Raw genomic sequence first — 13,414 nt, 5'->3', positions numbered from 1 at the left:
TTTACAGCTTGCCTTGAAGATCAGCACTGGCTCTTCAATTTATGTGGTTGCAACCAGGATCCATGAGTGGTGAGGCTCCAGAAGTTGTAGCTTTTGGACCTCTATCTTTGGATATGTGCTCACAGTGTGTTCTGCCTCTCAGCCTGGAAATAGGTTGTATCTGGTTGCTGCCACAGTGTCCCTCACTCTCAGCATCTGTTCAGGTGCCTCTGCTGAAAATGTGGGCAAACATCTCTCTCCAGGCTCATTTCCCCCCCTGGATCCTAACTTGGGCTGCCAGTTATTTATTAGTGATTGCCTCAGGAGGGGGAAGATGGAGTCATTAGTTTTTACTTTGTGTGTTTGTGTGTGCACACATGCAAGAAGAGTTGAAGGGTTGAATTCCCAAAGGCAAGTAAGATCTAAATACAAGGAAAGTCACTGGATTGATGGGGGCCGAGCTGGTTAGAAACATCCTGGTTACCTGACAGCTGTTCAGGAGCCTTTGTGGAAGGTGGAGTCCATATCACCAAACCTTGAACAGAGGTGGAACCTACCCTGGCTTTGTAGGAGATACCTCCAGGCAAGGCTGGAGCCCTCGGGGCTCTGCAGGGCTGCTGCCTGACCCCCAGCTTTCTGAGACAGCCCTCGGTCTCCACAGGCAGCACCTTCAGGCTCAAAAACTACCTAAATGTTGGTTTCCTCTTACAAACCTCCCACCTCCAACCTCATTTTGAATGAGCAGGTGTGCAGTGGTGGGGCAGAGGAGGGGTGCAGGGGTGTGGGAGGGGTTTCTTCTGTGCACTCCCAACTTTCCATTTCCCAAGCGCAATGGCGTGTTCTGCAGCACAGCAGGACACGTGTCCCTGAGATGGGACTGAGCCTCTGAGGAGGCTGCCCAGCCTCCTCTGCTGCACTCCCTGCCAGCCTGGCAAAGTGGGCTAAACCCACAAGTGACCTAAAAGAGGAGGGGGCCTGGAAAAAGATCACTCAGACACTGCAAAGATGGAGGAACAAATTTGGGACCCCAAGACACAGTAAGAAATTTACTGAACGCTGGGGTAAGTTCTGTTCTGCTCCCACGCAGCTCACTCCCCACAGCACACAAGCTGCAAGAAGCACTTGCTCATGTGTCCTTTATAATGTGATTTATGGCATGTGTGAATCTGATCTCCCAGCTCACGTCTGAGGATGGCTCCTCGGGGTTTGTCATCTCTCGCTGTAGGGCTGAGTCAGCTTCCACACACTTGCAATGGCTTCTCTTTGGCTAAATAAGCTTGCATCGTGTGTCAAGGGAAAAGAACTTTGCCAGATATCAATGGATTCTTCAGGACATTGAACTGCACAGCCTGAGGCTGAAGGCATTTCTTCTTTGACACCTTCTCTGAGGTAAGAGAGGGGGAAACTCCACTGGAAGTGAAGTATCCAGACCAAAGCAGGCTGTGTAGTCGTGGTGAGGCATGGCAGCCTCATGTTCACATTTCAATCAGTATTCAGTGGGGGCTTAATTGCCTCTTGATTTTAATAAAATAATAATAGATAAAATCCAAATAGTGAAAATGAGAGATTCTGGCCTAGAGCATGGTATTTGGTGAGTGTCATCCCTGATTTCCGTGCCTGAAAAGCTTGTAAGGTCACTCCTCACCTAATCCAAGACATGCATTCCCCTAACACAGGCCTGTCCTGACCTCAGACCTATCCTGTTTGGTCCTTACTCTCATTTAAAATGAGTCAGCTGATAGAGAGGGACGGTAAGTGATATCTCCAAGGGGGTAGAGTGACTCAGTAGCAAAGATGTCACTTCACTTGACCCCTCAGCCTGTACAGCACCCAAAGTGCTCTGTAATGATTCCCAGAACTTTGACCAGCTCTGCTGAGTCTCATCATTTTTAGAGCCAAGAACCAAACTGCCTTAAAATTAACTTCTGACTAAGAAGATTTAATAGTCAGGCCAGGTCTAGCTTGTGTTTACTAAAAAAGGCAGGTGTGAGGGAGGGAAAAAGGGGCTGAGCTTTGCTTGTGGCTACTGACATGGCAACTAACAGAGACCACACAGCTCTTCATATCCTGCAGGTCTTGTACAAGCCTCTGCTTTTAAAACCTCACATTGTCCTAGGAGGTGGTGTGGCACAGTCATGACACCAGATTAAGCATTTCATCAATTACTTTTATCTTGTTTTATGGGCTTGTTTTAGAGTCTGAAAGTGGAATGTGTCCTTTTTTTTTTTTAAAGGGAATTTCTTATTCAGAATTAGTCACTTGTGTTTTCCCTGGTCCTTTTTCTCCAGCAGGGGCAGAGATAGAAAAGGTATTTTGTAGTCTTCCTTTGGGATGTGGAGGCTGGTTCAGATGGGCTGGAAGAGGGTGAGTTTTTATGCCCTTCAGGCTGCAGAGCATAAAAGGAGGCAAAAAGTCATAGATGCTGTTAAAGGGAGGAGCAGAACTCCAGGGTTCCAGAATCAGTGGGAGGCTGAGCTCTGCCAGGCCCTGTGGCTTGTCTTCAGCTAATCCCTCACTTCCCACATCTCCTGCATTAACAGCTGTGAGGGAATGGGGCTCCCACTCAGGCTGAGGGGAGAAAACAACACTCCAGTGAAAGCGAGGACCGTGCACACAGCCGTGTGTGAGGAGGTGGGGATGATTTGGTTGTTCGTGGTGTGATGTCAGCCAGCCCTCAATATTCCCAGGGAGCAGCACCTGACAAGGCGAGTTCCAGGCTGATTGCTCCAGGAGTGTGCTACACCCACCTGTCAGGGCAAGGGGAGACAAGAACCAGCCCCGAAAGGGGAGCAGACACAGGGAAAACAGGGAGGGGAAGGCAGCAACAAGGCTGAGATGCCTGGTCCATGGCCTCTGTCCTGTCCACAGGCCAGCAGCTCACAGACGTTTTGGCATGGAGCACACCATGGATGGTTCATCACCATGGAAGGAGGAACTGTCACATTTTAACACCAGGATTTAGAATGAATGCTTAAAATGAATACCACGGACTGGTTACCACAGCCTCGTGATCTGCTAGCAGTCCTTGCCCTGCAGTTTGTCACCACTCTGTGGTTCCTAGAAGAACAAAAACACTGCAAAGGCCAGGCCCCAGATGATACCATGGCCTGTTGTGGGTCCACGTGGCTGTTGTGCAGATAATCACAATGATCCTGGATGGGCAAGACACGGTACCCTGCACTGGAAACAGTGCTGGCCAAGAAAACTGGGGAGAACAAAACAACTGGGGTTGGAACAAGGAGTTTAGCAGCACTAAGCTGTGTGAAATGCCAAAATAACAGCAGCTGCAGCTGTGTGCAGGGCTGGGGAAGAGCTGCCTGCACACATTGCTCTGGCAGTCTGTCCCGGGCAGGGCGTTTGACCCCCAGGGGCAAAAAGGAGCAGCTGCTCCCCAAAACACAGCAGGAGCCAGCACTGCACGGGCACAGCCATCCCAGCAGAACCCTCCCACAACGTTACCGTGTGTGGATGCTTCCCTTTGGTAGGAATCCTTCTGTCTGTGTGCAGGTTGCTTCTATTTGTAATTAAAAGAAAGCAGTTTACCTGTAAAGAGAACGGAGTCACACCTGCAGGCCTCAGCTCTGCGGCTGTGGGGAAAGTGGAATACAAAACCAGCAACAGGTGGGGGAGAGCCAAGGGTAAAACAAGACAGTGTGAGTGGGAATGCTTTGAGAAATGGATCAGTGTAATTTCATTTGGGAAATATTTATCAGCTGAGGACTTGGCCTTCCATCTGTGGCCCCCAGCTGCCACGGCTCCAACACCGCCCTCAGGCGCTGCCCCGGGCACGGCGGCTCCCGGGGCAGGCACGGAGCCGGGCCCCGGCACCAGTGGGGGCTGAGGAGGTGCGGGGGGAGCCCGGCCATGGAGCCCGGCCGTGGAGCCCTCCATGGAGCCCGCCATGGAGCACAAACATGGAGCTCGGCCATGGAGCCCGGCCGTGGAGCCCTCCATGGAGCTCGGCCATGGAGCACGGCCATGGAGCCCGGCCATGGAGCTCACCATGGAGCCATGGAGCCCGGCCATGGAGCCCAGCCATGGAGCCCGGCCATGGAGCTCGGCCGTGGACTCGGCCATGGAGCCTCGGCCATGGAGCGAGCTCGGCCATGGAGCCCGCCATGGAGCCCTCCATGGAGCTCGGCCATGGAGCACGGCCATGGAGCTCACCATGGAGCCCGGCCATGGAGCCCAGCCATGGAGCCCTCCATGGAGCTCGGCCATGGAGCCCGCCATGGAGCCCTCCATGGAGCTCGGCCATGGAGCACGGCCATGGAGCTCACCATGGAGCCCGGCCATGGAGCCCAGCCATGGAGCCCGGCCATGGAGCTCGGCCGTGGAGCTCGGCCATGGAGCCCGCCATGGAGCCCTCCATGGAGCTCGGCCATGGAGCACGGCCATGGAGCCCTCCATGGAGCTCGGCCATGGAGCCCGCCATGGAGCCCTCCATGGAGCTCGGCCATGGAGCACGGCCATGGAGCTCACCATGGAGCCCGGCCATGGAGCCCAGCCATGGAGCCCGGCCATGGAGCTCGGCCGTGAGCTCGGCCATGGAGCCCGGCCATGGAGCACAAACATGGAGCTCCGCCATGGAGCCCTCCATGGAGCTCGGCCATGGAGCACGGCCATGGAGCTCGCCATGGAGCCCGGCCATGGAGCTCACCATGCGGCGCGGGGCAGCCCGGAACGGCCGCGCCGGGCTCGGTTCCCCCCGGCGGGCGCGGGCCCGGCCCGGCGCAGCGGCGGCTCCCGGGGTGGCGGTGCCGGGGCTGCCGGGCCGGGCCGTGCCCCCCGTGCCCCGCGGAGGGCCCGGAGCGCACCCACCCGGGGCTGGGTCTCTGCAGGCGCTGCCGCTCCCGGAGGAAAGCGGGGACTGAGGGAGCGGCCGCGGGACTGAGCTCTCCGCGGGGAATTCGCACAGCCCCGGGGCTGCCAGAGCTCCAGGAGCGCTGGGACGCCGCTCTCGGGCACTGGGTGGGAGTGTGGGGTGTCTGTGCAGGGCCGGGTGCTCCCTGTGGGGTCCCCAGCTCAGGACATTCGTGGTTCTTTGTTTAGAGCCCCCTTCAGCCGCTGTCAGCATCCTCAGCAGGTGGGATAACTCGTTCTAGCGAGGTCACGTTTCAGGCAGGCTGCTTGTGCAGCCTTGCTGCTGGAGCTGTGCTGCAGCCGGGAGGTGCAGCGCTGTGCCCGGGCAGAAGGCAGAGCAGGAGCCCGGGCTTTGTGCTTGGCAGGGCCCTGCCTGGCCAGCTCCCCTTGCTAGGGCTGCTCCTGTACACAGCACACTGCCAGGATTAGCTAAAAACTGTCACTCAGTGCTTTGTTCAGAGTGTGGTGTCACTTCATGGTTAATCACTCTTCTGAGGCTCTTCAACTCACAAGCACAGCCCAGGGCTGTGGTGAGTTTCCTTCCCTGCCTGCTGGCGTTGCAGCTGTGGGAGTAGCTGTGCTGATCTGGCTTTCCCTGCTCTTTCAGACCCACAGAAATGGGGAACACGAGCAGCGAGCGAGCGGGGCTGGAGCGCCATGGGCACAAGGGCACCCGAGGGGACAGCTCAGGAGGAGCCACCAAGGAGGGGGACAGGCCCAAAATCCTCATGGACAGCCCTGAAGATGCAGACTTGTTCCATTCAGAGGAAATGAAGGTATTGCTGGTTTGGTTCTCCCAGCACTGCTTGCTTGCAATGCTCTGGGGCTGTTTGCAGCCTGCAGGGGATTTGTCATTGAGTTTACACAAAGCTGTCCTTCCCCTCCCTCCCCGTGCCAAGCAGAGAGTGAATTGGTGTTTAAGCAGGTATAATTGGGGCTGGAGGGAGAGGCATCATTTTGCCTTCCACTCTTCCTGCAGGTTTGGAAGGCTTTAACGCCTTTGCAGAATTTGTGCAAATGAACTTGTGAGCAGTATCTAGAAATGCAGCTTGTGCTCTGCATCTGACAAAACCTGCTTGGAGCAGACTTAGAGAATTGTGCCTGAGGGCAAAAAAAGCTTTCAGTACAACACAGGTTGTCATAGTCTGCCAGGAAAGAACCCTTTTTTGATTGAGACATTATGCTTGTAGGCTCCACTGGAGAAGGAAGAATTTCTAGCTTGGCAGCAGGACCTGGAGGTGAATGACAAAACCCCCACTCAAGCTCGGCCAACGGTGTTCCGCTGGACTGGAGGAGGGAAGGAGGTTTATTTGTCAGGGTCCTTCAACAACTGGAGCAAAATTCCTCTGACAAGGAGGTAATGAAGTGCTGCTGCAGGGTGTTCAGAGCTCAGTGCATGAGGGAGGTGGTCAGCTGAGAGATGGGATTGGGCCTGATTTACCACTGCCCTGCCTCTCTCCTCAAGCCCTCGGTGACAATCCATTCTCCATCCTTGGGTGGGCAGGGTGGAGGTCACAGCAGGGACTGTTTGGGGTTATCTGTGCTGCCTCTCTCCTCACGCCCTCGATGACAATCTGACTTCTCCATTCTTGGGTGGGCAGGGTGGAGGTTGGGCTGTGTGTCAGTTCACTGGGCACAGCACACAGTTCAACCTCCACCCTCTCCACCCAAGAATGGAGAAGTCAGATTGTCATCGAGGGCGTGAGGAGAGAGGCAGCACAGATAACCCCAAACAGTCCCTGCTGTGACCTGTGCCTGGAGCAGGGCTGGGCAGTGGGAAGGGGAGCTGCTTCCAGCACAGTGTCTCTGTGGCACATCCTTGCCATGTCAGTGGCTTTTGCCCAGCTCAGAGGGCCCAGTAGCCTGTTGGAGCAGCCTCAGCTGTTTCTCAGCTTTTTTCAGGTGCTACTAAAGCCTTCTGAAGAATCAGGGAGTTCACTGCCCAAGGAGTTTGGAAATTGCCAGGCAGCAGCTCTTCAGACCCAAAGTAACCCAGAAGTATTGGGTTGCTGCTTTTATCTGCTCATTGTTCATTTATTTCATGGGCATTTGGGAAATGCAATTTATGATGGCAAATACTGAAAGGCAAGGAAATATGAGAAAGCTGATCTTGTTCCATCAGCAGATAAATGAGGACTCCTGTGCTAACAAGTAACATGAAGATGTGAGAGTGACTTTACAAAAGCTCAGTGCCGATTATGGGATGTCAGGAGTGTGGGGGGACTCACTGTCACTGAGGGAATTATCATGAGCATTAATCATAATTTGATTCCTTACCTTTGAATTGCATCAGAGATTCTCTGCCTGTTTAAGGTTTTGCAGGTTGAGGAGGCTTGTGCTCTGTGTCACAGTGTGTGTCACACTCAGACACCAAGGCACTTCTCAGAATTTTGCAGGGCTGATTGTTTGTCTTGAATTGCAGTCACAATAACTTTGTGGCAATCCTGGACCTGCCAGAAGGAGAGCACCAGTACAAGTTCCTGGTGGATGGGCAGTGGACACACGATCCTGCAGAGGTGATGTTTGCTTTGAGTCACTGTCTATTGACTGAGGCGTCTGAAGAGGAGAAAGGGGCTGTTCAGGCTGGTGACAGAGAGGATTCTGATGGCTGCTGGCAGCATCAGCCTGAGCTCAGAGGGCAGGAGATGCAGTGAGGGACAGGATCTCTTGGCCATTGGTTTACAAGTGATGCCAGGCTTTTCTTGTGCAGTGCCAAACTACCTTTTAGAGCATTGCAGCACTGCTGGCAGCCCAGAGCTCGCTGTGCCTTCCTGGCTCTCTGTGCCAGCATGTTGCTATTGCTGCTCTAGATCTTTTCACAGTCCAGTAATTGTGCCAAAATCTACCAGGCCTGGTTTTCCTCCTCTGCTATAAAATGAACTTTAACCCCAGCCTGCCCAGCAGTTCCCCATGTCTTTAAGGACACAGTGTCCAGAGCTGGTGTCACAGGTAGCTCCAGCCCAGACCTGACCCCTGCCTTGTCTGGAGCCCTGTGGGCTTGCCAGGTTCAGCTGGCATTTGCCCCTCCCAGCCCTTAAAATCCTTCACTTCCTCTTAACCTAACACTCACTGAGCTCTTCTCACATCTGGTTCTGTCATATTTCAAAAGTCATGTACCTCATTCTTGGTAATGCTGATTGTGTAGTTCTGAGAATCTGTTAGTCCCACAGGCTTTTTTTTATTCTGGTTTCTTGTCTTTTGCCAGCCAGTAGTAACCAGCCAGCTGGGTACTGTCAACAACATCATCCAGGTGAAGAAAACTGACTTTGAAGTGTTCGATGCTTTGATGGTGGACTCCCAAAAATGTTCAGACATGTCTGGTATGAGCTTACTGGTAACTTCATGTCACACTTTTTAGAACTGCTCAAAAATTTCATTTTCCCTTTTTATCTGAGTTAAAGCTCCAGCAGAGATTAATCTCCACTTGTGTCAGGCCCTGTGATGTGTGCAGGAATCACAAATGCCCAGAGGAGGAAAGTGGAAAGCACAGGGGAGGGAGCCTATGACAAAGCAACACAGATCTGATGAGGAGGAAGTCCTGGGTGCTCAATAACTCTGTTTGCCCCTGCTGTGTGCAGTGCTGGGTTTGGGGCAGTCACTGGTGGATCGGTCTCTGCTTTACCCCATCAAACCAATGCTGACAGCCTGCACTGCTCCTAATTCAGTCTTCCTCTGCTAAGGAGGTGGCTCAGGGGGTCTGGAGTTGCACTTCAGCAGAGAGAAATTAGGTGCATCTCAGCCATAACACAGGCTGGGGAGTATCCTCACAGTGCAGTATAAATTATCTACCTAAGAATAATACAAAAATCTGAAGTTTCATGTTGCAGTGTAACAGGAGAGAGGTGGGATTTAGCTTGAGCCATGTCTCAGGGCAGCCTTGCCCTGTTGGCTGCTGAGCTCTGGAGGGATGGAGCCCATGACTGAAGCAGTGCCTTGCACCCTCCTTCAGCAGACCTTCGAACCTGAGGCAGGAGGTGTGTTTGGGTGTGGTTTGCTCTGTGCAACTTTGCCCTGGACAAAGCCTTTTTGGAGAAAGTGTTAGTAATTGTGGGGCAGGCCAGGAGGAGATTCTAGTAGATGCCTTCCCCCAAGGCTGTAGCAGTGTTTCCTTTCCCTGGTCAGACTTGGAAGGGCTTTTCCCACAGCCCAGTCTGCAGGGAGGAGCAGTTGCCTTTCACAGGTGCTTCCCATGTTCTTGTCCCTTGGAGGGAGCCTTGTAGGGCAGACTGCACTGTGGAGTGTTTGCAGAAGTGCTGGGCAGAGAAGTTCTGAAGTGCAGTTGTGCCCTCAGAACTCTGCTGCCCAGAACCTCACAGCTCCTTCCAAGTCAGACTTTGGGCACCTTAAATCCCCTCTTGGGCAGTGACTGATGCTCTGGCACTGCACCAGCTGCTGCAGTTGTTGTACTTAAGTGCCATTGATTCCTTTAGGCTGCATGTACCTGTAAAGAGCAGATGTTCTTACAAAGCATTCAGGATTAAATATTTACCATCTGTCTGGCAGAGCTGTCCAGCTCACCCCCAGGACCCTACCACCAGGAGCCCTATGTCTGCAAGGCAGAGGAGCGCTTCAAATCTCCACCCATTCTCCCCCCACACCTGTTGCAGGTTATCCTGAACAAGGACACAGGCATTTCTGTGAGTACATCACTTTGGTTTGCTAAATAATGCCCTTGAGGGTGGGAACAGATGGGGAAAAATCTGTGTATGGGTAGGGGACAGCTTAGGAAAAACCTTAGGATAAGTTATTGTGCTGGTAAGTTCCTTGTTGTGTATGTCCCGATGGATTAATCTGAAGTAAATCTGTTTTTCTAGTTGACTGTCTTTAAAATGGAAAACTAGAATGCTGTTTTCCTCCCAAAAGCTTAATCTTGTTAATTGTTAAGACAGCAGAAGCACATAAGGGGTAATCACAGTCTGATCTGTGGTCCTGGTGAGGATGCAGAGGGTTTTACCCAGAGGGAGCTGGGGTTGTTCTGGAATGGTGACCGTGTTTGTGATGGACTCAGAGTGAGCAGCAGTGATGTACTGGGGGTGTGGCTGGCCACAGGTGCTGTTTGTCACCCCTCAGCTGTGAGGAGTGAACTGTGACTGCTGTTCCTGTCACACTGTCCCTCTTCTCTGCAGTGTGACCCTGCTCTGCTCCCTGAGCCCAACCACGTCATGTTGAACCACCTGTATGCACTTTCCATCAAGGTGAGAGGCCAGGGCCTGTCCTGCCCAGGGGCACCCCGGGTGTCTGGCCATGGCCCTTGCTCACTTGTTTTCCCTCCCCTGTAGGATGGAGTGATGGTGCTCAGTGCTACACACCGTTACAAGAAGAAATACGTGACCACTTTGCTGTACAAGCCAATATGAGCATCACAGTCATTTGTGACCAATTGTTCTGGGCCAGTGCAGTCTCAGAAAAAAATGCTTCACTTAACCAAATGTACTTCTGCTCTGTGCTGTAGCAAACAAACTCTGATTTCATATTTTTCCTGAGACTTCCAGGTTCTCCTGTATTTGCCTTATTTTGTTAGCCCCACCTTGGAAGTTCTTGGAAATGGCAGCTTCACAGCAACCAGACAGGTGGCAAAGGTGTCAGTGCCCCTGGTCAGCTCAGTTAAAAAGCCACCAATTTAATTAGGCTGAATAATGTCAGGGCAGCAACAGATCCAAGAGCTTTAGCAGCAAGGCAGACTGGGAGTCTGCCAGCCCAAAGTCTGGAAAGTTCAGGATTCCTGGGGAATCTGATCTGAGCATAACACTCAGCAAAAGCAAGCTCATTACTGCTTCCCTTGCTCATCAAACACTGTTTCAGTAGCAAGTTCCAAACTTGCCTGGCTGAATTAAGTGTGAATATTGATGATCATTTTGTAGCAGCCTTTTCTGGGCAAAATCAGCAACATAATCATCACTACAAGCTCATTATTATTTTACAGTAGAGTGGGGTGCACTGTTTCTACTGTGAATAGCTCTGTAGTTTTTTCTCTTCATGAGAACTGAAATACATCTTTTCCCCTGTGGAATTTCTGGTAAAGACAATTGTTTTTAATGGCTGGATTTTTCTGTAAATCATAACTGTGTCTTGCAGTAATCTGCTTTTGGAAAACTGGTTTCTCTTGCTGTCACTGATGAGGACTTCCTTAAGCTGAGAGAGGAAGGGGATGGATGGATTCAGTTTAGGGATGGGTTCCTCAGTAACAGCCTGAGAGTGACTGCGAGTCTCCTGTGCCAAACTTACCCCTCAGTGTCAGCAGAGTGCTGGATGCAGCAGCACTGCAGCCCTCTGTGCCCAGGGCTGGAGCCGGGCAACTTTTTATTCTGTTTCTGTTTTCTAAGTGATTCTAGTAATGCCAGGCTGCCTGTCCTTGGTGTTGACAGCCTGTTTTATCCCAAAACAAATGCAACATTAATGCAAACCTGCTGCCAGTGTGCTTGTTTTGGTGCCTGGGGCACCGTGGCCGTGCCAATGATGAGCAGCCCTCCCACTGTGGGGGAAGCACTTTGCACAAGTCTGTGGGGACTCTGAGTGGGGACAGGGCTGCAGCAGCCAGCGTGGAGCGAGCCACAGTGGGAGGTGCCTTGCCATCCTGGGGTCTGTGCACCAGCCTTGTTGCAATATCTTCAGTAGCTGAGTAGATCTGGGTCTAGTGCAATGGTTTTCTCTGAAAACTCTTTCTTCATTCTGTGCTATGGATAGTATTTGGTATTCTGAACTACAGAATTGCTTGTTTTCAACCTCTTTAGAAACAAATAAAACATTTTCAAGAGAAGTGGGTGACTTGGCTTGTTATTACCCTTCCCACCTGTGGTAATTTTGCCTTCAGTGAGTTATTTTGTTATTACATGTGATTTCCTGATTGCAGTTTTGTGCCTTGGTGAGCTGTACAAGCTTTTCATTTATGATTAAATGATGCAGATTGAAACACTTTCTCCTCTTGGCACTCAGTCAGTGAACAAGACTGAGGTGTTCATGTTTATTTGTGATCTAAAGTTTAGAGGACAAGAGGCCAGTTATTTAAAAGCTCCAGCAACAGAGCTGGAAAGCTTGGGGTGGGCCTTAAGGCTCCTGTCAGCTTCTCTTTGTTCCAGCAGTCACTTCAAGCAGACCTTTTTCCCCAAGTCTTTGTCCCACCAGGGTCCAGCTGTGTGGGGGGACAGTGTGTGTCCCTGTGAGGGGACAGTGTGTGTCCCTGCAGTGTCCTGGGAGTGCCAAGGCTGGGGGATGTGTGGGCAGTGCTGGTCCCTGCAGAGCACTCCGTGTTCTTCATCAGGTGTGGTGGAACCACAGGACAGGAACAATTGTTGTGTAGAAAGCTTGAGGATTTTGATTTTTGGTTTGTAGCCCCTGGCCCTGTCTCAGCTGGCAGAGGGCTCAGTACAGGGGCTGCAGCTTCTGCAGCCCCAGAGCTGTGAGGGTGGGCAGGGAGCCCAGGCTGTGTGAGGGCCTGCAGGAGGGACCCTCCCTCTGCTCCCCCTTCCCTGCCCACGGTGCCCAAGCCCAGCTGCCCCCAGGCCCCTCCAGCCACGAGCAGCAGTGGTGGAGGTGAGCTGGTCCTGGCACCAGGGCCTCAAGTGCCAGTCCCAGGAGCCACAGATTTCCTCAGGTAAGCCACTGCCACCCTCAGCCCCCCAAAGCCCTTTCTCTCCAGCAGGATGAAGAGGTAAGCTGGTTGCTTTGTTTTTTGCTGCAGGGTGGGTTTGGGGTGTTTTATTGGGTTTTCTGCTTGACAGGTGAATGAATTAATCACTCTCTGTTCCCTTATTGCAATGGGATGAATCAAATCCCTCCAAAGGCAAAAGCTGGATCAAGAGTTGGATTTATTAGCTCACTTACATTCCCCACCCACAGCTCACAGTCTGTGCTGTTATGTTTATTCTTGGCTGTTGCTAGGAGAGCACATTTTTTTAAAGGTAGATGCAGACACTTTTGTTACAGTCATTTTTGGGGACCCTGGAGTAAACCAGTACAGGAATAACAAGAGCTCCCTGCCCTCCCCGACCCACTGAATTTCAGCACAGCCTGTGGGCCTCAAGCTGACATGGATTTGTGTAGGGTTCTTGGGAATCAAAAAGCTCAATAAATAATTAATTTTTTTTTACTCCACCAGTTTCTGGATTAATTTAGTTCTGTTACAATTCGGATCATGCATCATAGGACTGCAACAATGAGCTTTGAAGAAGTATTGTTTGTGCACAGTAAAAGAAATAAAGGAACATTGAACAAGTCAGCATTTCATCATATACATCATAGTAGGCACAATAGATAAATCAAGCAGCTCAGGGTTGATGGAGAGCATTGTCATGGAGAATGGCATGTAGACCAAATTGTAAGAGGAACCATTGGTAACCCACCCCCAGAGCCTCCAACAAGCCCTTTCTCAGGGCTGAGGGGGTGGGATGTGCACAGAACCAAAAACACTGAACAGTAGGAGGACAAATTAAGTTACTGTAGGCAGCAGTGTGAATATTAAAAACCTCTTCCTGTGAAAGAATACTTCAGACCCTGTAAAAACTAGTTCAGTTAAAAATAGATGTATTTACATTTAAGTCTGATCTAGCAAGTTTTCCCAGCAGGTGTAAGTTGA

General features: G+C 51.7%; 1 protein-coding gene across 4 annotated transcripts; it reads left to right on the top strand.

The window, feature by feature from the left end:
- Nucleotides 1-1,213: 1,213 nt before the first annotated feature.
- PRKAB1 (protein kinase AMP-activated non-catalytic subunit beta 1) lies at nucleotides 1,214-11,599 on the top strand. 4 transcript variants are annotated; one of them, XM_039725893.1, is made up of 8 exons: nucleotides 4,703-5,065; nucleotides 5,450-5,618; nucleotides 6,033-6,199; nucleotides 7,265-7,358; nucleotides 8,048-8,162; nucleotides 9,346-9,479; nucleotides 9,969-10,037; nucleotides 10,122-11,599. In XM_039725893.1, exons 2-8 carry the CDS (start codon nucleotides 5,460-5,462, stop codon nucleotides 10,197-10,199), a joined length of 816 nt encoding a protein of 271 aa, XP_039581827.1. In that variant the 5' UTR covers nucleotides 4,703-5,065; nucleotides 5,450-5,459; the 3' UTR covers nucleotides 10,200-11,599. The 4 variants fall into 4 exon arrangements, with proteins under 4 accessions (XP_039581825.1, XP_039581827.1, XP_039581824.1 ...); XM_039725891.1 differs by lacking the exons at nucleotides 4,703-5,065; nucleotides 10,122-11,599 and adding an exon at nucleotides 1,214-1,368 and having other exon boundaries at nucleotides 9,969-10,121; XM_039725890.1 differs by lacking the exon at nucleotides 10,122-11,599 and having other exon boundaries at nucleotides 9,969-10,121.
- Nucleotides 11,600-13,414: the final 1,815 nt, after the last annotated feature.

The sequence above is a fragment of the Passer montanus genome, unplaced genomic scaffold (assembly GCF_014805655.1).
Source record: "Passer montanus isolate IOZ18808 unplaced genomic scaffold, ASM1480565v1 scaffold57, whole genome shotgun sequence".
NCBI lineage: Eukaryota > Metazoa > Chordata > Aves > Passeriformes > Passeridae > Passer > Passer montanus.
Note: the sequence above shows the minus strand (reverse complement) of the source record. Positions and strands in the feature narration are given on the sequence as shown.